This window comes from Calliphora vicina, chromosome 5 (genome assembly GCF_958450345.1).
Source record: "Calliphora vicina chromosome 5, idCalVici1.1, whole genome shotgun sequence".
NCBI classification, from domain to species: Eukaryota; Metazoa; Arthropoda; class Insecta; order Diptera; family Calliphoridae; genus Calliphora; species Calliphora vicina.
Genome location: NC_088784.1, coordinates 70,253,209 through 70,278,540, shown reverse-complemented (window position 1 = coordinate 70,278,540; position 25,332 = coordinate 70,253,209). Strand labels below are relative to the sequence as shown.

At 30.8% G+C, this 25,332-nt stretch overlaps 1 protein-coding gene across 3 annotated transcripts in view; it reads right to left on the bottom strand.

Annotated features, from left to right (window-relative positions):
* Nucleotides 1–25,332, bottom strand: part of Camta (Calmodulin-binding transcription activator) — a 211,387-nt gene that overhangs the window by 38,749 nt on the left and 147,306 nt on the right. For all 3 annotated transcript variants that reach the window (XM_065511212.1, XM_065511214.1, XM_065511213.1), the window contains one exon: nucleotides 175–242. In XM_065511212.1, the coding sequence (XP_065367284.1) occupies nucleotides 175–242 (68 nt within the window). The remainder of the gene's footprint in view (nucleotides 1–174; nucleotides 243–25,332) is intronic.

Sequence of the window (25,332 nt, the reverse complement as noted above, 5' to 3'; positions counted from 1 at the left end):
GATTTATGTAATATTTACAAATGCTTGATGATTCTTTACATATTAATTTAACAACAAATAACGTTTATATCCCTATTACAAAATATTATAATCTTTTCATAATTTATTTATAAATTTTCCTTGCATTTCACAGCAGCAATAACAAAAAAAAAAATAATCAACGAAATGACTCACCTTGTTTTAACTTCTTTCGACTGCCACTCATTGTGTTTATCAAAACTGATAAGAATCGCAGCGATTTCCTGAAAATAAAACAAGAACGTAATAAATGTAGGAATATAAAACAAATCTCTGGACACATTTAAGTAGTCAAATGAAGATAAACATGTATTATTTATGACGTAAAGATAAACTAACTGTAAATTAATAAATTAATGACGTTTGTATATATATGTAGGTACGAGTATAACAATTAGGGAGAGCGATTTAGAAAACGGGAAAAATGATCATGAATAGTTAATTTTAAAAATAAGTTTGAGATCCCAGCATAAATAGTCTATATAATACAAATCGTCACCTGAAATGCAAAATAAAGTAACATCATTTCAAAATTTGTTAAAATTATGGACAAAAAACCTTTGCAAAATTAAAAGTATCTGTGATATAAACTTATTTTCAAATTAAAATTATTTATTATTACTTAAGTTATTCATCAATAACTATTAAACTTTAGATTATGCCAGTTTTGTTGTTACGTTATTTTGCATTTTAGAAGACGATATATTGAATATTTATACAAAACTATAATCAATGAAACAAGACCAATAGAATTGTATTTCAAGTTGGTTACATTCAAAATTTGATTAGAAACGACCTTCATTTTCCAATAGATTTTTGTTTAACGAAAATCGTGAGACTACCCTAGGAGAGGTTGAATTATCTGCAATAGAGTTAGAATGATTTTCCAATTAATAATAAACAATATAGATGATATAGAACAGAAACTCCATCTTTCTGGCCACATATGGATTCCGAGCCAAAAGAACTACACATCTTTTGGGACCAAGAACGAATCAAGCCAATATCAGATACTCTGTTCCAAAGTGAAGCGTATCCCAGACAGAGCGTTCTGTATCGATCAAAACAAATAGTATTAGGACGGGGAAAAGTCTGGACTATAAGGCGGGTGAGGCAAAACTTCCCAACCACTTCATTCAAAATAGTTTTTAACAGGTATTGCATAATATGGCCGAGCGTTGTTATGATGGAATATTACGATTTCATATCTGGCGTCATATTCTGGGCATTAGATCGCTTCAAATGAATCAGTTGCATTCGGTACAGATTCCTTGTGATGGTCTGGTCAGATTTAAGCAGCTAATAATAGATAGGACCCTTTTGCTTCCACCAAATACAGAGAATTACCTAAGTGCCATGGATATTTGGCTTTGGTGTCGATTCGGCTGGTTGGCCGGGCTTCATGTTAGGTATATTCTCTGCGAGTTGTTAAGTTTTCCCTAATTAATTTGCCATGTAGACATGTTATATATCAATGGATAGAGGATTTTGTCTACTTTTCAACAATGTATATAACTTTTGACAATTAAAAAATTCATGGAATATTTTTTTGAAAAATATGACAAAAAATGCTTTTTATTAAGTTTTTGCATAGATACAAATTTTTCAAATTGTAATAAAATTTTTATTTATGAATATTTTTTAATGAAATTTTACACTTACATATATAGATTTTTTTATTGAAAATGGAAAAATAAAAACAAATTTTGAAATTTGTAATCACGAATCCCGCAATTCCCAAAAAAGTATTGAAAAATTCCAAAAATGGGATATTTTCGTTATTTGGCTATAATATCCATGCCAGGGGCGGGGTTATCGGAACCCTTTACAAAATAATTAAGAACATATTGGGCCATCTAAAATGGGTTACTATATTTTGATATCGACTATGCGATTTGAGAATTTTTGCCCTAAAGTTGAATTTTACGGTATCAAAAATTATAATTTTTTTTCATTTAAAATATTTGGTGTAAAGTTAGCTTTTCAAAAAGTATAAACTCATTATACATCCTTTTAGAAATTTTTTAGATAACTTAAAAAGAAAAAAAGTACGAAAAATCGCCTTTTTTAATTTTTTTTAAAATCAAATGCATGTAAATTTGGACTCAGACATGATTTTGAAACAATACTTTCTTTATTTGATATATACATCTGTTCCCAGCAAAAACTTTGCTTACCTAGTAAGCCAGCAAGTATAATTGGAGCAAAGCGATAACTACTTATTATTTGACTGAAACACTACTTACCGTTGTTCGAGATTTTTAAAAAATTCAGGGGTCAAGCTTACAAATGTACTTACAATCAGTTGAGAAATAAGTAGTAAATTCACAACAAGAATATGTAGCTAAAAAAAAAACACAAAAAATATTGCCTTGTGTGGGAATCGAACAGTCACATTATTTGCTTGTGTTTGATAGTCAAGCTGCTAACTCACTGCTCCATGTATGAGTTATTTTATTGTAAGTTAACAATAGTTTTAACATCAACATATAAATTAATATGATATGAACAAAAAAATTAATGGCTTTGACAGGTGTCGAACCACTAACCTCCCGTTTTCCAGTCAAACACACTAGATAGCTGTGCTAAATGCAAAAGTTCATTACCAGCCTGCATAAAAATAAGTACTTATTCTAGTAAATAAAATAATGTGCTGGGTAACCACCACTCCTTACAAAAGAATGCATGAAATAACTAGGAAATAATTTTTCCTGGGTTGTTAATCCTATGAAAGAAAAATGGAGAAAATCGGGAAATATTTGGAACCGCGGTCATAAAAAAACTGGAGTAGGGTGGGTAAAAATTTTGAAAATTTAATTTTCAAATGCGAATATCTCCTAAGCTATAAGAGATAACTGATAGCTACGACGAGGTTTTATGTAGTGCTCGATGAGAAAATTCTATATGAGCCTGACGGGCTCATGAGGTCCAGATTCAAAACTTAAACTCAACAACACTTCCCCTTTGTGCATGTGCAATTTCATTAAAATCGGACTAAGGGTTTAGAAGTTACAGATTTATTTCCCTCTTTTTTTCTCTCATACCACTGTGCAGCGTTTTAAACAGTATAAGGAAGACTTGAACATTGAAAAAAACCTGGATCAGGAAGAAAAAAGGCAAAAGAAGTCGAACAACTATTTCGAAGAATGAAAAATATATTTTTAATCGCTTGTTCGAATGACAACTAGAGTTTTTCACGGTAAATCCCTGGAATTCCGCAAAATTTCACGGGAATTTTTTCCTTAGTTTTATGTGATGTGTTTTTTTAATTGACTTTCTCTAAAATATGCTTAAAGCTCCAAATCAAATGAAGAAGATTAAGACAACAACAAAAATTTAACCCAAATAGACCAATAACAAGTTCATTATTCAAATTATTCTAAAAACTAGTGCAGTCGCAGAATTCTATTTCGATCTAAAGTGTTTAGCTTTTTCACAAAGAATAAAACGAAATTTTTTGGAATAAAACCACCTTCCGTGGAATTGAATTTTGTTTAATATTGACAGGTTTGTATATAACCAAAATTAGAAATCGAATCAGTTTATCTCTTTATATTAAATTTTTATTTGATTTTTTTTTTTTATTTTAAAACCAAATACATTTTTTAGCTTATTAACGAAGTCTTCATTCTTAAAATTGAATAATTTGGGATACCGTGAAATTTCAAAATTAATCCCGATTTCCCGGGAAATGAAAAAGTGCGGAAAAAGAAAAAATGACAGCCCTAATTTTCTGAATATGGTGAAAAATCAGAAGAGTATTTTTTTCTCTTTGTTGGAATTCATGACATATTGTTCGAAAAATATTGTTTACTCGTTATTCATTCGAATAATCTAGAAAATTTTAAAAATAATCGATCACTCGAATAATCAAAAAATAAAAAACTTTTATTTGATTAAAATATGACTCTAATAAATGACATCCCTGATCATAACTAAAACTGTTATAACACTTAGCATAAATTCAAAGATTAAATTCAGAAGTGCCTAAATAAAAATGTTGAGATCTCATAAGTATAGCAATGATTTTTTTCAAAGATTTACTGACGTAGAAAAAGATAAACAAAATTACAATAGAAGTTTATTATGAAGACTTAATTAGTTAGTTTTAGTTTTTGAATTATATTTATAGTATATAAAGGGTGTTTTTTAAGCCCGATACAACTTACAAAAGGGTTAACTGTCATACTGCGCTCACATTTTGACATTTATTATCTGACAAATCATCATGAATAGATTGACTCTTGAACAATGTTAAAAAATTATTAAAATTTACTTTACATGTCTAACATCTGAAAATCAGACTTCGATTCGCCCAACTTATAGCCTACGATGATGCTCATTTCTGGCGTAATGGGTTAGTTAATAAACAAAATTGACGCATAAGAAGTGACACCATTACATTCAGAAAATGGAATCTTTTGATGATACACTCTGGTGGCATCATCGAACCTTACTTCTTCAAAAATAAAGCCAGAGCTCGCGTTATGGTCAAGGAAATCGTTACCTCAACATTACCAATGATTTTTTTGTTTCAAAATATGGATGACATTGATCAGGGAGAGATGTGGTTTCAACAGGATGGCGATACATGCATTTTATTTATAGAAATAAAAATTTTGCGAAAACTTGATTTCGAGAAATGGACCAAGGTTTTGCGATATGACACGTCTCGATTATTTCCTGTGGACCCACGTGAACTCACTGGTTTACCAGCAACGATTGACGCCTTGGAGGACAACATTGTTGGTGTTATTCGTGACATAGGCCAGCAATGCTATAAAAAGTGGTGGTTAAATGCCCGAAATCCTTTTCAAATGTTAATACCATGCACTTAAATTCACAAACCATAATTTCCATAAACTTATTTTGCATGCACTTCTCATTTTTCTCTTTTCCCTATAATATTTTCAATGCCGACCTTGTATTTTCTATAACTCCTTATTTTTAATGTTTAGGCTTTTTATAAACCAAATAAAAAAAATGTGCTGAATTTTATAAATTTTTTATACATTTTATACATCTTGCTAGTATTTTCTATTGGCAAAGACGTGCGTAAACATGTCTAACATCTGTATATTGTGGCAAAAACATCATAAATATTACTAAAATCTAAAAAAAATACAAAAACACATAAATATGGTATCGCTAAAATAAAACAAAATATATTTGAGTATCCTTTGAAGGAACAAAACCACTGAATCATTGAAACGCTGATTGAATCAGAAGTAGTACATGAATTCTTCTATTTTAAACTCTTTGTACAAGCTAAACATAAACAACGAGAACAACACTGCATCTTTATTACACGGAAACGGAAATAGATTTTAAACATGTTTTACAAGTGTATTTTAGATATTTGATTTGATATTCTTAGATTTATTTATTTACTCCTTTTTTTATGTAAGGAAACACACACAAACACGCACACAATCCTTTATACGAGTATTTTATGACACATGTATTTAAGTGTGTAAAAGTTGTATCTACATAAATTTACTAGATTATATAGTGCCCATAAATTAAATAAAGGCAGTCACTAATTTAAATAATAACACTTTTTATCAAAACTTGCAAACTTAAAACCATTTTCAAAGATTTTGAAACATTTTAAAAATTTTGAGTTATTTTTTTTTAAAAAAACTGTTTTAGGGTAGGTCGTAAATCACACATTTTTAGCTAGGCAAAGAATAAAGCTTTCATAAAACGTATGCATGAAATGTATATTGCAAAAAATTGTGTAAATTTTTATAAAAAGTTTCGCTTTATTATACCTTTCACCTTCGTGAGAAGGGTATATATAAGTTTGTCATTCCGTTTGTAATTTCTATATTTTTCATTTCTGACCCTATAAAGTATATATATTCTGGATCCTTATAGATAGCGGAGTCGATTAAGCCATGTCCGTCTGTCTGTCTGTTGAAATCAATTTTCTGAAGACACCAGATAATCTTCGGCATCCAAATCTTCGATAATTCTGTCAGACATGCTTTCGAGAAGTTTGCTATTTAAAATCATCAAAATCGGTAAGTAAATGGCTGAGATATGAGGAAAAAACCAGGACAATCTCTATTTTTTACCTATTTTTGACCTATATCTGAAGTACTAAGTCATTAATATGGACAATATGGATATCTAATGATAGATATTTCAAACCTTTGCAATGACGTATATAAAACCATAGTAAGTTGGAACTACAATAGGTCAAAATCGGAAAAAATATTTTTTAACCCGATTTTTTTTTTACCAAAAGTTTTTTTCGCTAAATATTAAAAAAACAAAAAAAAATATTAAAATTTAACAAAACAATTCGAAAATTTTTAAATAAAATTTATATAGACAAAAATGAGACATTACTTGTTAAAATAGGTTTATATTTGCAAAAGCAGAGCTGTAAATGAATCACTCATTTTTGAATTAATTCGCGAATCATTCACACAAAAAAATGAATTGAATGAAATTTGAGTCAATTCGAATGAATTTGGTAAAAATGAATTGCAATTCGTTTCCAATTCATATGAATTGAATTGATTTTGAATTAATTCAAATTAATTTGGTAAAAATGAATTGCAATTCGTTTTCAATTCAAATGAATTGAATTGATTTTGAATTAATTCAATTCATTTATAATTCATTTGAATTGAATTGATTTTGAATTAATTCAAACTATTAATTAGAATTAGAAAAAAAATTAGCAATTCATTTCCAACTCCGACGCGAAATTCGCAGCATATTTAGCAGATTCTTCAATGTCAGTAAGTATGCAGTATAATTAATCGACGGTTAAAAAGTCTTCCTTTAAATATAATGCGCCGTTACCATCGTCAGCTGGTGTTGAACGATTATTTTCGTACGCCTCTATTCTAAACATCCCTAAACGTGGATTTCTTTCAGATGATAATTTTGAAAAGCTATTGTTGTTTAAGGTGAATGATGCATTCTAATTAAATCTAATTAGCCTTATTTATGAAACTCAATTGTGTTTTGAACTACATACATTGTCACAAAATTTAAAAAATTATTAATTGCTTCTTGAATATTTAATATGTTTTGTCGTTCAGCGTATTTCAAAATAAAAATCAGTTCTTCTTGAAGAAATAAACTCCAAACACCATGTTTTCATTGATCAGGCGCGTATACAGGACAAAGCTTTTCAATTTTTGTACTGGATATTTTCATTTTGGTAGGAGAAATCTTTCATTCCCCCTAGAGATTGAATTTAATTGATTGCAACTCATTTTTTAATCATTCATTTGAATTGCTAATTCTTTTTTCTAATTCATTTGAATTAATTCAAAATCAATTCAATTCAAATGAATTGTAAATGAATTGCAACTCATTTTTACTAATTCATTTGAATTGGAAATGAATTGAAATTCATTTCTGTCTAATTCGTTTGAATTGATTCAAATTTCATTCAATTCATTTTTTCAATTCAATGAATTAATTCAAAATTTAGCTAATTCATAATGAATTAAAATCAAAAAAGAATGATTCATTTACAGCTCTGTGCAAAAGTTATTAAACTTTTTCGATAAAATTTACCTTGTAAATTAAAAAATGTACAAATATTTTTTTTTTGTATAGTTTTTAGTTTTTTTTTCATTCATATGTATTGGGGGAGAAAATATTAAAAAAAGTGATAATGGAAAGTTCAATAACTTTTACAATTTGCTTCCGATTTGAACATTTAAAACCATGTTTTGTTTAGAACTAATACATATATACATTTTTATAAGCTTTTATTTCAAAATAAGCAATGAAAAGCGACTTAAATCAAAAAAGTTGATAAATTTTGTTTTTTTAGATATTCTTAACAAAAACAATACATATAACTAAAAAGTGTATCAAAAAATGCACGTCATTTTAAAACGGAATCAGTTTTCTTACCAAACCCGTTAAACGTTTAAAGTCGGACAACAACTGATTGAGTTACTGGTCGATAAGTTGACGAACATCACTGAAAACGGTTTTTTTAGAATTTATTCCAACATAAAAAATGTATCCAAGTGGTCCTTCACAGGCTTTTTATTTCGGATTCAGTTTATTCGTTCTAGTATTCGAAAACGGGGAATGCACATCGGAATACAGTTTATATACTCTAGTTTTCAAATAGGGACTTCCGAAATGTGAGAGTTGATGGAGGCCATATTATTGGCTGTCATTTATTCAATTTCCTTTGTTAAATCACCGTGGACGAATATAACGTACAACAACACTTGCAAATCATAAAAATGAAAACATAGCCGCTGTCCGTGACGGTGTGCAGGAGAATCCGAGGCAGTCGATTTTGTATCGCTCAGAAGAACTCGGCACTTCGTAGACCACAACTTGGCGTATTTTGTGTCTTGACTTTGGGCTACATCAGTACAAAATTCAACAGACCCATCAGCTGAAAGTAAAAGTACATGGAAAACGGTGTGTGTTCACTAAATGGGCAGTTAGAAACTGACCTTAATTTTAATTAAAAAATCATCTTCGATTAGGCCCATTTATGGATGAATAAATACGTCAACAAACAAAATTGTTGAGTTTTGGGCTGGCTGGCGTCATCGGTTCATATTTGTTTGAGAAAAATGTTAACCAGGCCATATCCGTCAACCACAAACAAATGTCAGATGCATCTTGCCTCGAAATTTCCGGAGGGTATAATTGCAAATAACAGATTTATAGCGATTTCAAAAAAGCCCTAGTCAAGTCAAAGAATTTTTGAAAGAAAAGGCCCTTACTCGTTTTTTTTTTTGTTTTGTTTGATTGGTTATCACCATGGCAATAATACAAGATAAATCTCTCAGCGCAGCTGTAGTTGTACGTTTATATTTTCCAAGTATAAAATTCTCTTCTGAATCGGATTTTCCACCTGTCAGGAAATTTAGCAGCTTTATGTCAAAAAAAGAAAATGGAAACATAAAATTATCCTATCCATATTTTGCGCAATTATTAAAGTGATCGAACTGTTCCATATTTAAACCTAGGCAAAAATTAATTCCTCAACTAAAGACGAAATTACGGGCTTAATCCTCTTAGTTTCCTTGATTATAAGCCTGACAACATTAACTTTGAAGCACTGAGTTCTTATTGTGGAAACAGACCATGCGAATGATATAATACTGGAAATTGCTAGAAGATGCCGCTGGTGTATAAATAGTTGTAATGGGTGCAACAACCAGTTAGTTTATTGTGAATCTTGATTGAGTTAACATCAAACGGATGAATAAGTTAAATATGTTCTAAAAACGTAATTTTAGTGTGTTTATTATTGTGAATTATAAAAAAGTATTTGTACAAAAACACTGTTCTTATGTATATTTTAATAAATAAAGATTCGTTATAATTTTGAAACTACTTGCCGCTCTAATTTACAATTTAAAAGAACCCGGTTTATTAATAGGAAATCAACCACCGTTTTTAAAAGGTATAACCGTAACAATATATTTTTTTATTTTTGAGAATGCGAATATTTTGTATACTATGAGAGATATAGCGGTAATTAAAGACCTCAACTAGTAGATTCCAGTCTTTCAAATCGGTTCAGTATAAAAGTGCCATTGTTTTAAAATTTGCTTCACTGTGGGGCAATGTGAATTTCAATTTAAAACTCAGCTATTCTTGGCTTTCTTCTGGGATTCAATTTCATTGAAATATTGTGATTTGTAGAAAATAAGAACGATTTTAATTATTTCAATCATCATTACGCCTTCGAGATTCCAAAATGTATCAAATGCGTTTATTTAAATGCAACACACTGTCGTAGCCACCACATTAAACAAGCTGGTGATGTATGAGTGTATTTGAAATTCGCGACAATATGTCACTCTAAAGTGGCTTACATAATGGACTACTACCACAGATGCTCACCAAATAAAAAAAATAAGAAAAATAAAAATGACATGAACTCTTTTTTGGGAACCAACTGAAAAAAAACTGAACAAGTAAATCACATACATCAGTTTTGCCAAAAAAGAGAAAAAAAAACACAAGTTAAATTATTCATAAAATACCCTGAATGGCAGCAAAAAAACGAAACAAAATCAAGCATCATTTATTCAAATTGATAAGTACAAATGGATTTTTTTACTCCTCACTCACATTTTTTATTATATTTGCTATATGATAGCAATTTTTATAAATATTAAAGCAATATTTTGTTTTATTTTTATTATAAAAAATATGTAACCCTACCAATTTGGACAGTTATTTGTTATTAATTGATTAATTTTTATATCAAGCCGGGAGAACAAAAAAAAAAACAGTTCAACCTTTCAAGTTAAACATTTTGCATAAATAATTCCAAAGACAATAAAAATAACTCGCGAGTAAAACCAACAATGGACAGCAAATGACTCCTTATATGACACCTGTAAATTAAAGGATTGTGGTTTATTACTCTGTGCCAGAGTGTGATGTCATCTATACATGTGTTGCCCCCCATATAGTAATAGTGTCCAAAACCACATACACACTTAAACAGTCACTGGTCAGTTTAGATGCAGGATAAATACTCGGATGAAGGCAGCCCAAAAAAACCACACTTACACACATATTTATGTTGTTTGTGTGTCAAGGCAAAAAGTTTCCTCATTCTAGATACATTTTGTTACTTTTCTGTTGCTGTCTCTTGTGGTTAAATGAAAATTTTTAAATCATTTCCTGTCCAGCATATTTTACAACAAACACACACATGAGAACTCTAGAGTAAAATCACACGTACATATTACTATTACATGTAGGCAGCAGCAGTTTTACTTAGTATGGGAGTAGGAAATTGTAAAAATATTTACTTGGATGGTATGTAGTTATAACAAATTTTCATTAGGGCATAAAATTGTTCCTACACATCCATACAAACCAACATACATACAGTGTCGGTCAAAACACATGGGAAAAATTGCTTTTATACTATTTCAAGAAATAAAGGGCCTTTCATTAAGTGCAAATTTTTTTATTGTAACAAAAGCAAAACACATGTAAAATTTACACTCAAAGTACACGCTTCTAAGCACATACAATTTTATGAAAATGAGCAAATTCACTTAATTGTGAATAAATTCGAAAAGAATTAATCGATTTTTATGATCGATATCTCATTTTGTTCCTATTACATGTGGCTTTGCGATAAGCAATAAATCTGAACTATTTATGTCGTTTTCGATTTTTCATGATTTTTGTAAAACAAAAAAAATTGCTATTTTCACGTAAGAAATATATTTTTTGCTTCAATTTGGTATTATAACTCCGAAACTACTGAGCCGAATGGAATGCAATATATATGTGAAAATTTATACATAGCTTGGGGAAAATGTTTTCAAAATTCAATCAATCGAAAGAAGAGCATTAACTCCTCAATTCTATGTATATGAAACAAAAAACAAAAATTTTGTGTAACTGAGCCAATTCACTTAATTGTGAATAAATTAAAAAAGAATCAATCGATATTTATGATCGATCTCTTGTTTTGTTTCCATTACATGTGGCTTTGGGACAAAGTAATAAACGTGAATAATTTCTGCCGTTTTCGATTTTTCATGATTTTTGTAAAACAAAAAAATTTGCTATTTTCATGTAAAAAATATATTTTTTGCTTTAATTTGTTATTATAACTCCGAAACTACTGAGCCGATTGAACCGAAATATATAAACGGATTAAAGGTTATGTAAATCTAAACTTTTATAAGTTTATTTTAACAATATCGGAATAACCGATATCATAAATTATGTGGAGAAACAACCCAATTTTAGAAATAAAAAAAATTTTAAATTTTTGTAACCCTGATGTATCAAATCTATATAGTGGTTAGTTAAGCCTTTTTTTATGTTGACCTGTTTTATCTCATTTGGATCAAAAGTTATGATTTTTGCAAAACTCAAATGGCGCCACTGTGCGTAGTTATTAGGGTATTCGAATTATTCGATTTTTCTCTTGTTCGAATAAAACGAATAATTCGAATAAGAGATTTTAACTTGTTCGAATAATTCGATCACACGTTTAAAATTAATCGAATTATTCGAATAATTTAAATTTTTTAAAAAAAGTAAAAAATGAAGTTTTGATGTAGGTTTTTTAATATTTTATTGTTAAAGAAAAACAAAAAAATAATTTTAAAATTAACAATTCAAGTATTGATAATGTTAAAAACAAAGTCCATCATTAAATTTCCAACAGAAATATTCTGATCAGATTAACTCCCGAATAATCTACAAAACAATTGACTAGCAAACCCTTTAGTTTCAGTTTTGGAGCTATGCTAAACAATTTGAGCTAGTTGGACATGATCCTGAATTCAAATACTATATAAACGTATTAAGAACTTTTTTAAGTTGTTCATTAATTCGGGTTTTAAATTGAGTAACTAATTCTTTAGTAAATTAATTATTCACTATTTCTAAATTATCTCTAACAAATTGTATTATACATCAAGCTCTATCAACGTTGCCGAATCTTTGCTTAATAAAGTGGTTTTGGGGAATTAAACAATAAAGGGAATCTGTCCAAAGTTTGATATCATTGTCAATGAACGTGGCTAATTTGAAGTCAGACAGTGCATGATTGTCGCATTTACAAATACGCAAAAAGTTTATTACCATGTTAGACAAAGATGTTCAACGATGTTCAAAATCATCTATAAGACGAACTCCATGCAATATTTGTGTTTATCATTCGATTTATTATATATTTTGCAACACTTACGTACGCGGTTAATAATATCACTTATATACATATATTTTAAGATCATGGCCTTCATCTATTTCAATGTAATCATTATAAATGTCATCCTCAATATCAATTTCGACGACCGTTTCAAAATCACATTCTCCATCACATTCAACTCCACTTTAATCTAAGTTAATATTTTGATTATAAATTGCGATTCTTCTAATATTTCGCCAGCTAAATAACAAATATTTTAGTCTGTACCTCTTATATTCATTGGTTCAAGTCCTAAGTTACAAATTTTGAAAGATTTGTTTTTAGAATTGTAACTTCTTGCAGTATTATTTATATATTTATAGAAGGAGCTATCGGACCACTCATCTACAGTGATCGAAAGACTCCCTTATCTTTAGTTATTTGTCTAATTTTAGAAACAATACAATTTTTGTAAGTTTATTACTTATTTAAATTTGAAATTATGAAAAATTTTAAGCAATTTAATAAATTTAAATATATATGAACATTTATTCGTTTTATTCGATTATTCGACATAAAGATGTTCGAATTATTCGTTATTCGAAAATGGCCATTTTAAATTGTTCGAATAATTATTCGTAAGAAATTATTCGATTAATCGAACGATCATTAGTCGAATGAATACCCTAGTAGTTATCAATGAAATATTGACCAATGACGTCGCCAGCCCAATCTCCACATCAAACAGTGACTTTTTAGGAATGCATTGGACGCTCTTGGATCTCATATAGATTGGTAACGTCCAAATTCGAAAATTTGGTTTGTTGAAGTACCCATTCAAATGGACGAAACGAGCGGATCGTTGCCTTTTATCCTTTGCACGTGTTGGTTTATACGTCCATGGTGATTTTACTAAACAAATTGAATAAATGACAGCCATTTCGACAGATGCCTTCCATCTTTATAAGATACGAAAAGTTTCAACCCTAATTTAACTATAAAATACAAAATGATAAATATTTCTTTTGTACTTAAAAAGAATGTTTGAGAAAGATAATAGGAGTTTAACGTTACAATTTTTCAATTCAATTGAACATCATTCTTAACTTCGAATTAAACTAATATCAAGAAAAACTGCACTGATTCCCAAATAAAGAAGTAAATCATAATACTAAATTATTTGCGATTTTATATTAAAATAAATTTTAGACCGATATAATTAAATTGACTGGAACAAAATATTGCACAATTCCAAATATAATTTAGATTTGCAAATTGAAATTAATGAAATTGACAAAATTCCAAATAAATTTGATAATTCCAATTTGAGAATTTCATTCTGATATTGTGAATTTCGAATTGAAATTCAGAAAATTCCCAATAACATATAAATATTATAAATTAAGTTAAATTAAAAACAAGTAAGAAAGTATAGTCCGTCAAGCCCGACTGAGTAAATACAATACCCTACACTGAGTAAATGAGCAAAAACATTTTTTTTTTTTAATTTAAATAATTTATTTTCATATTGAAATTCTGAAATAGTCCACCAATGAATATATCAATATGACAATGATCCTAAACACAAATCCAAATTAGTGAATGGGTTTTTAGAAAAGGAAGGCATTAATGTCATACAGTAGTAGATCTTAACCCAATAGAAAATGTATGGAAAATAGTAAATAGAAAGAAAAATCTGGAATAGGTACGTCGAGATCCAAACAAGCTATAAATGAGGCATGGTCATCTTTCCAATGACAACAATAGAGAATTTTATTAGTTGTATGTCTAAAAGATGTGCGGCTGTTTTGAAGAATTTTGCTTATGTTTAGCAAAATGTTTTTTTGTCGTATGATTTCTTATATGTTTTACTTTTTGAGGATTTATTTTTATTCAAGAGTGCATTTGTGGTTTTTGAAATCTTTACTTTCTTTGGAATTGGAAAAAAATTTACAACGCGAATATTGTTCAATATGTTTTGACCGATACTGTACATTATTGAAGTCAAATTTTCCAAGAGAAGGAGTTCAAGTTGTTATTTACAGATAGATATGTGTATTTGTTATCCTTTTACAAACATATCTATATATGTATGTATTTATACTTATGTTTATATATGTGTGTGTGTGTAGGTAAATATGTGTGAAAAATATTTCCATGTACTTGCAGCAATACTTTTATTATAAACAAGGTGCGAAAAACCATTTCCTTCCGCGTGACCTGTGGTATGTGCACTTTAACATGCATGCAATATTCTTATGCTTTTCCCGTTGTTTTTCGGGCCACTCATTTTATGGTGATGGTCAAATTTTTAAGATGATACAAATGAGAAAGTACACTTTGAATATTTGTATGTAGATAAATTGCGAAAGATGTTGCGATACAAATAGTCTGTAAATGTGAGAAGAAGCAACTACTGTCCGCATTTGAAAGAATATCAGTAACTAACTAGTGGATCGCAACATAAATAAGTGACTCGGAATATATGAAATACCATCACTCATGTGTTCCGTAGGGGTATCGTTCCATTCATATTGTAGTGCTTCCGAATAATTCTAAGGCGTTCGATAGTGTATTGCAAAAAAGAGGATGAATAACTTTCTCATGGATCTCACTATATGATTTAATAACACAGTGCAACAGTGAAAAAAACACACGATAATGGCTATATAGGTTCGACTCTACTACCAAAGGGTAGTAAAACCCTATACTCAGTTTGTCCATTTTGGTGACCGATTTTTTTTTATGGGCCCACAAAGTTTCTGAAATTCAGTTGGGAATCTAAAAAAGGTGTCATCAGTTTTTGGTTAACAGCTAATTCAGACTTTGTGATACGGCTTAACTTTATATGGCAATAATATAGCTAAGATTCCGCCAAATAAATTTTGTTAAAATTTTTTTCCAAAAAATAGCTTTTTCGTGCACTTTTGTTGAAAAAATATAGGAAGAAAAATTTTTTTTTTACTTTTTTTAGAATAATTTCCAGGGTCTCCTAATTTTTCACTAACAATATTTAGCAAAGTTGTAGCTACTGTAAAGTTGAACAACTCTTGAGAACATATCAATGCATTCTGAACGTGTCTAGTCACTATAAATAGCACATAAAGATCACTTTGTACCTTAACAATTTTCGTTTTTACTATTTTTTACGCTAAAACAAAGATTTTTTGTTAAAATAGTATGATCAATTCTATGTTGTGCTGTATTATTTACTCGGCTAAGGTTTTCGGAATGGAGATCAGTGAGTGGACCCTCAATGTCACACATTTAAAAAAAAATCGCCAAAAAGCCATTTATGATCCGAATGAGCTTTTATCTGTAGGTTATCTCTTATAGTTCAAGAGATATTTAGGTTTAATTTTTTTGTATTTTATAAATAATGGGCCTACGAAAGGTCGAAATTTGTTTTTTATATATGACGTATATTTGCGATAAATTCTAAAGAAAACAAAACAAACCTGATAACAATTATTTTGTCTCTATAAAAAGTTACACACATCCAAAGTTGAAGCATCTTTTTATATATTTCAACTTTGTATGAGTGTGTTTTTTAAGTTTTTTCCCAAAAAAGTCCCCATATTTTTTCTTTTATAAAAAACTAATTTTCTTCGTGGCTATATACATTTTTTCATGATCTGGAAAGAAAATTTAATGCAAAATCGTATAAAGTAAAATTTGACTAACTTAAGCGGACATTGTACCCCCCAGCCCTATCCAAACTTGGCCAATTTTGAAACAAAATTTTAGGTTTGAGTAAAAAATTCTAAAAACGCAAAGTGCCGATCCTCAAAAACTCGTCATATTTGTATAGCCCCCCTATATGTTGGTTATATATATGCAAAACCTTTTTACTATCCTACTGTAAATAACGTCAAAGTGGGCTATTTTCTAAAAAAAACTCAGTTTTTGGAACACTTTTTCCCCGTTTTAGGAATTTCTGTTTTTGAAAACAAAGAATGGCAACATTAGTGATGTCATTGACTTAAGAACATTTAGATCTATATTAGTTCCAAATTTTATTGTGATGTCTGTAACTGTTCAAATTTTACATTAATTCAAAGTTTTTATTTTTCTGATTGAGAAAATCACCATTTTAAAATATGGTTAGTTTTTTATGTAAATGACGTTCGAAAAAACTCAAAATTAATTCATTTCACTAAAATGTCAATCTTCAAGTCACAAGGTTTCCACCGATATCGAAAACTTATATAAAAAGCTTATATTTACTCTTCAGAAGCTACACAAACCTTGCCCACTTTCAAAAATTTTGATGTTTTTCATATCTTGCATCAAGCCGATCTTGCGTGATCAAGATTGGATAAAGTGATGCGCCGGATCATACCGATAATGATCTGCCCATTCTTCGTTATTCCAGCACAATAGAGAAAAATACACTCGAACATACATTTTTAACAACAAATTTTAGTTTTAGAGTCAAAAAATAGTAAAAAAACTAAAGTTTTTAAGCTAAAGTGATTTTTGACAGCTATTTAGAATGCCTAGATATGTTCGGATTGCATTGATATGTTCACAAGAGTTATTCAGATTTACCAGAGCTACAACTTTGCAAAATATTGTTATTGAAAAATTAATTGTCCCTGGAAGTTATTCTAAAAAAAGTAAAAAATATAAATTTTTCTTCCTATATTTTTTCAACAAAAGTGCACGAAAAAGCTATTTTTTGGAAACAAATTTTAACAAAATTTATTTTTCGGACTCTTAGCTATATTATTGTCATATAAAGTTGAGCCGTATCACAAAGTCTGAATTAGCTGTTAACCAAAAACTGATGACAACTTTTTTAGAGGCCCCACTGATTTTCAGAAACTTTGGGTGCCCATAAAAAAAAATCGGTCACCAAAATGGACAAACTGAGTATAGGGTTTTACTACCCTTTGGTAGTAGAGTCGAACCTATACTGTCATGATCTTGTGTTTTTCCAAAAGTCTTCATTTGTTGCATAGTGTAATAAGTGGGAAACTTTCTCCAATTATAGTTATTATTTTGCAGACGACTCGAATATTTCACATTTATGTTCATTTAATTATTAACCAAACTTTTCTGCGACCATGATGCTGAATATGAATGGAGGTAGGTGCGAATGGGGTCGATTAATGCTCGCTGGATACAATATATCATGTTAACACTCAAACTGATATTCAGAATCAGAAATCGTATGTGAAGTCCGGCCAACCAGCCGAATCGACATCAAAGCCAAATATCCATGGCGCTGAAGTAATGCTCTGTATTTGGTATGAGCTGCTGAAATCTGGCCAGTTCATCACAGAGAATCTGTACCAAACGCAATTGATTCGTTTGAAGCGACCATTGGCCGAAAAACGCCAGAAATATGCACCCAGATATGAAACCGTAATATTCCATCATGACAACGCTCGGCTACATGATCCAATACTTGTTAAAATGTTTTTAGAATGCAGTGGTTGGGATGTTTTGCCTCATCAGCTTTATAGTTCAGACTACTATTTGTTTCGATCGAGAGCAGAACGTTCTCTCTGGGATACGCTTCATTTTGGAAGAGAGTATCCGAAATTGGCTTGATTCGTTCTTGGCCTCAAAAAATGAGCAGTTCTTTTGGCGCGGAATCCATATATTACCAGAGAAAAGGGAAAAGGTCATAGCTAGAGATGCTAATCGGGACTGATTTTTGAAAATCCGGGGGATCGGGATTTGGTAATATTCGGGATTTTCGGGAAATCTAAAATCCCGAAAATTATGTCTTTACAATTGAAAGTAAATTTTTTATTTAGCAATTAATTTTTATAAGACACTAAAAAGCATAGTATTGCATCTATGGTTTCGTCTACCATTCTGGAACGAATTTTGTTTCCGACATATGCTGCTTCCGTAAAACATCTTTCACATTAAATATTTCACATTGGCAAAACCGTTTGCAAATACTTATAACAAATCTGCAAGTATTTTCCTCTTGTTCCTTCAGAAATAAAGTGATCCATTTCTTTTGCAAGTTGCAAATCTACATTATAACTTGTTTTCGTTATTGTTATTTGGGTTTTTTACATTTTTTTATAATATCTTTTAGCCTTTGAACAATCGAAATATTTTAATTTTGTTCATCTGAGATAAAATCATTTTCGTTTGTAGAGGATTTAAATTGAGTTTTGTTAGATAACTTACAAAAAAAGCGAAGAATTGATTTTCCAGAGCCTCACTCTAGGAAAACCAATAATACCGCTTTCCTTTGTTGTAGCAGGAGTTGAGCTTAACAACTTTGCTGAACATCACTTTGCGATATTCGGGTATGTAGAATGTCAAAATGCATGAAAAAGGCACACAAAACTGACAATTTCCCCTATTTATTTATGAAAAACGGGATTTGGAAAATCCCGAAAATCCCGGGATTTAACATTAAAAAATCCCGGGCTTCGCATATCTAGTCATAGCTAAAAATGCCCAATACTTAGAATAAATTTATATTGAAAAATATTTCAAAATAAAAACTTCAAAATAAAAACACCTTTTTGGCTTTGACTTTTGTAAAACCTTTTGAAATGTTGGATTGTGTGTTTAAATTTTGAATTGTACATGAACCCGGATGACATTATAACACTTCTGGGTCCCTATAGAACCAACTGGAACTTCTGACAAATTTGATAAGATTCATCAGTGACAAATCTCTGAGACAGTCTAGATCATGAAAGAGTCCTGTACCAAAATATATTAGTTTACGATCCAGTAGAGCGGGCAAATCGCATAGAACAATTTCTAAAATAGTTGTTACATAAGTAACCCATACGTTTCGACATAGTAATGCCCAGTAATTATTCTTAAAATACTATTAAGTGCCAAGTGGGACAAAATATTTCGGATATTTTACACCAAAACTATGGGGTGTAAATCATCAGCGATTACACTACCTCGGTTGACCTCATGTCCAGTAAACAAATCGAGAAGACATATCGGCCTTATTAAGTTGGTGTTGTGAGTCTTGATGATGCAAGACTGCCCACTGTCCAGATATTCATGATCTATGTTTCGAGATATAATTCTCGGATTCATCGAGGGCAGAGTTTACGATGCAGACATCCCTTATCGTCATTCAAACCTTATCAATAGAGAGTATTTATGGAAAATTTCGGCCAGCTAGCTTTTCTCGCTTGGAACATATCGTGTTTTCAACAGACAGTAGAACGGACATACATAGCTAGATAGCCTTAGAACCTCATGAGTACCCAGTATTCTACAACCAATATTTACATCAATTAACTTGAGTTATTTTCGACATTACCGTCATATGTCATGCCAGGCAAGTTCACATATTAAGCAATTCAACTCTAGCGTGTCCTTAGCACTGCTGAGAATATTGATGAATAGAAAAACAATATTTGCCTTACATAAGATTCAAATTTATTTTATAAATCCAAAGGTTTTAAGAATTTAAAGCTAATGAACAATCAAATTTAATTTAAATATTCCAAGTCATTCAACTAAACAAATAATACTATTTCAGTTATTCATCACATTTCTAACAAAAAACTAATCTATTTAGTTAAAATTACAAAAGAATATGAAATATTTGTTTACATTTTCTAACAAAAAACTGGATTTAAACTGTTAATAATCATTTTACTTCCTTTGTTTAAAAGATTCTCGCATTTCTTTTCCTTATTGAAAACCCAAAGTCTGTTTAATTTTTGCCAGTGTTTTTTGGAAATTTTCTTCATAACATTTCCCGTCTTCCACGAGTTCAGTTTTGGTACAAACTAAAGGTGTCCACAAAAAAATGTATGTTTGTAAATGAAACGAAACAAAATTGTAGCCTGAGGCTCACGTAATGCTAAAAGTCAACTATTTACAATGAAAAACTTATGTTTCTTTTTTCGGTTTTTTTTGGCTTTTTATTTTTAATTTTCGCTGTTTTACTTGTGAATTAAGAGCAACCGCAAATATTCATTTGTCAGAGGTAAAGTTCAACGGCGTCCAACGCTGGCTTAAATGTAAAGTGTAGAAAATTTCGTAAGGCTGAGGGTAGAGCAATGAGCAGAGCAGGCAAATGAAGTCAGGAATGATGATGTTGATTATGATGGGTTTTCGAAATGCTACAACATATTTTAATACAATGTATTTATAGATTCTGGGAGAGATGGCAGTGGTGATGATGATGATACTGGACAAACACTTAATACCAAGTATTTAATACATTCGCTGCTCGTTCACAGGCTCATTCATGTTCAAACGAAATGAATGCCAACCAAGTATATAAAACAAGTTGACTAAATTAAAAATAAAAGTTTATTAAAATACCAAAAAAAAACAAAAAAAGCAAACACGTAAAATTCTGTAAAACAAAATAAAAAAATACAACCAAAAAAATGTACAACAACTAAACGAATGAATGGCCCATACGGAGTAAAGCAACATTCCAAACATTGGTAAAGTGGAAGTCAACCTGTACGTATGTTAAATATGTACGAGTAGTATTTTTTTTGGTTGGATGGTTGTTGGTTAACTAGTTGGATGGTTGGATGTTCTGCTCGTAAATGCCATGAAATGATACCCAGCGATATTTTTAAGTTTGAATGGCTGGTATAAGATCATTAAATCTAAAAACCAAATGTTGAAAATTTGAGCAAAATCGCATAAGGTTTAGAGGTTAAAAATTTGATTTGAAGTTTCGAGTCAAGTGATCGATATCGATCGTCAGTATAAATAGCAAAAAGTGCTCGACAAATGCAACTGGGTTGCACGCAAATACCTTCCTACCTACCGAACGGATGGGTGGACGGACGGAAGGACGGACGAGCGAGAATGAATGAATAAATGTAATATTGTCCAAATACAAAACATAAATAAAATTACGCACGCTTATTTTGGTCGTGTAACAACCAACCAACAACAAGCAGTTAAAACAAACAACACAAAACAACTCGAAACTACGTCGAAATCTCTGTCCTCCTGTGTAGCTGGAGCTCATGGAGAGCAGCAGCAGTACGAACGAATGAACGTGTAAGAATGTATGAAAGATAGATAGATGCATTTTTACCGGCAATTGGTTTAACACAGAAAATGTGACCAGAAGAGTGCGGGTAACCACATTGTTTTAATTTTTCCAAATTTAAACACTAGATAAACAGTTCTTTTTTTTTTGTACGTTTTCCTATCATATAAAGTAACCAAAATAAAATAAATAAATAAATAAGTGAAGTGACCAAACAAAAGGTTAAATATTAAAAGTTATTGTTTTCAAAACAAAACAAAAAACAAATAAAATGTTTTTTAAAAAAGTTTAATTAATAAAATCAAAGTAAATTTTCATTGTTTAGTTGTTGAGGAAAGTTTTAGACGTGAGAAAATTAAGAAAAACTTTCGCTAGTAGGAAACTAATTTATGCAGAATGTGTGAACTGATTAAATTTATTGGCAGTTGTTATTAAAAGGTTTAAAAGTTAAAAATTCAAGACTTTAAAACAGCATTAACTTCCAAATACATTTTGTTCTCAAACAACTGCCACAATAATTAAAATTAGTGTCAAATGAAAGCTTTCATTTTGATTGATATCCAAATGCTATGTGCGTTTAAATATTTAAGAACCTGCAATTTTGTATGATTTGAAAATGCGGGATTTTTTTAAAATTTTTAGCTTTTATTTTGAAACATTTGCACAATATAAATTTGAAATGTCACTTAATACATTCTAGTTTAGTGGAAGACTGCAGGGGAGCTCTTGAAGAGTTTTCAATCAGATTGGCATATGAACTGGCCAGACATGGCTCTGATCTGGTCCATGGTACTAGGGAACGGGGAGTAAGACCTCCGATATATCATTTTACAGGCTAATATTTGAAAAATTCCGTGACTCCAACAACCAATCCTGGGATATAAGGACGGATTGTCAAGTGTCCAAAGTCATTTTGCCAAAACTAGATGCAAAGGCAACCAAACACTAATTGGGTTGGATAGATGTAGTCTCAGAATTCTAGTAGGAGTGATAACCGGTCACTGCTCAATTGGGGCCTTCATAGGTAAATGGGATAATAGCACACAGAATGTTTGTAGGGTGTGTAGGGATGTAGATGAGTTGGATACAGTAGAGCATATTATGTACAACTGCCCGAGACTACAGAGTCATAGATTTAATTGGCTAGGTAACAGATTTCTAGATGAACTTGAGAGTGTAACTGGCTTTAAATTGAGTAACATACTACGTTTTATCATGGGAATAGGTTGGCTATTAAAAGGATATTCTACAGTGAATTCACCCCATCTAAACAAAACTTTCTCATATTTCTGGGAACATATGATTAAACGATGTCCGTCCGTCTGGCTGGCTGTCCATGTAAACCTTGTGCGCAGAGTACAGGTCGCAATTTTGAAGATATTTCGTGAAATCGGTCCATTATTTCACCTAGCCCCCATACAAATGTCCTTACGAAATTGGACTTTATCGGTCATAAATGTTTAATTTATAAATGTATATCCACAAATTTCGCTCTAAATAAATTTTATATATACAAAATTCATGTCACCAAATTTTGTTACGGTCGATACGTAATTAGTCATAGGTCCCATATAGACCCGCTTCCGAAAATCACTTTGACGTGCATAAATCGCTTAAAAATGTTGGTATACTTGCAAAATTCAACATAGTTAACTTTCATATAGACATAAATCACACGACCTAATTTAATGGTGATCGGTCCATAATTGGTCATAGCTCCCATATAAGGCCCACTTCCGAAAATCACTCAAAAATATAAATTATTGAAATTTAAAAAAAATTGTTTGCTCTTTTACTATTGTAGGGTATTATATGTTCGGGCTTGACCGACCATACTTTCTTACTTGTTTTAAATTGATGCTGGAGTAGCCCCCAATGATTTTGCAAGATCTTGTTGAGTTTTACAACAATCTTCATGATGTAATCCCTCCAATTCTCGGTCTTCGTGTCAAAATCACTGGTTTTTTGTTAAAAAATTATTTTATTTTTCAACAAACTCCTTGAGCTCTATGCACTTGTCCAACGTCTTTCCAATATTTGTATTGATTTCAAAAAGTAAGATTTGTCGAGGTCATCAAAACAGGTATTCGTTAGAGTCAAATCTCTATCCGTCGAGCCATTTCTTCAGGTTTGGAAACAATAAATAGTCCGGAGAATAGGCCGGATGAGGGAGCCAAATTCATGAACTTTTGTAATGGTAACTACACTCTTGCATTGTCCTGGTGAAAAATTACTTTTTTCTTGGCCAAATGCGGTCGGTTTTTTTCAAATCCTCATTAAATCGACCCAATAAGTTGGCATAATATTCGCCATTGATTGTTTTACCCTTTTGAAGGTAGTCAATGTGGATTATACCGCGTGCATCTCTTCTTTATTGGCTGACAAACCCACCTTGGCCTTGTTTGGTCGCGATTCACTCCGATAAACCGACTGTTTTGACTATTGATGAAACGTCGCAAAAACTCATCCATATTGCGGTTGAACAATGCCAAATACTCCTGCAAAGTTGTCACACCATAGTGTTTGTGGTCGATTGTGAGGTAACGCGGCTCCCATCTTGCGGAAAGCTTTCTCAAGTGATCATTAAAAATTGAAACTACTGAGCCATGAGAGAAGCATATGACTTCCACAATCTCTCAAGATATTTTTTGCTTATTATACCGCGTACATTACTACTTCTTTGGCTGACAAACCCACCTTGACCTTCTTTGGTCCCGATCCACCCGGAGAAACCGACTGTTTTGACTACTGTTTGGTCTCTGGTGAAACGTCGAAAAATCTTTCTCATACCCAAGTGACCATTAAAAGTTTAAACTATTGAGCCATGGGTGCTCCGATAGACCAGTCTATATTGTGCTGGACTATTAATCTGAGGGTTGCGGGTTCGATTCCCGTCAGAGACTCTGGGTGTATCTGCAGACAAGCAAAACACTTCGCAGTTTGTGTTTGTTTAAAAAAAAAATCTGAGAAGTATATGACTTCCCCAATCTCTCGCACTTTCAACTGGGCGACCAGAACGTTCGGCATCTTCCGTGCTTGTACGGCCACAACGAAATTCAGTAAACCACTTTTTTACCATTGAAATTGATGGTGCAGAGTTCCCATAGTATTTATTAGGGTATTCAATCGATTAACCGTTAATCGGTTAACCGATTAATTTTTGTCGGTTAACTGTTCGAATAATTTAAAATTGCCGATTTTCAAATAACAAATAAACCGATTAATTTGTGTCGATTAACCGATTAACCGATATTTCTTTTTTTTTTGCACTTTATATAGAAATATAATTTTAAACACTCAAATTGTATGTCTTAACTCATGAACATTCCCTTTTAACAATAGTTTTCCAAAACTGAAACTAAGGAATTTGGAAATGACATTTTTTCTACAATGTTCTATGATAAACTTTGTCCAAATGAGTCGGAGGACATTACAGAAACGAGTATTTTATCAGAACTTAAAAAAAACTATTAAGAGTATTCAAATCTAAAAAAAATTAGAAAAAACTAAAAAAAAGAACTGAGAAATTGGATATTCTTTATCATGCCTTACTTTTGATTTCTCCAACATAGACAATCAGTGATAGAGTTTTTTTTTCTAAGCCAACTTTTATTAAAACTAAAGAAAAAATCATTTAAAAGGAAAACATTTAAATTAATTTCTTTTGTTTAAAGATTTTTTCAGAAGATCTCCCTAAAATCCTAAAAAA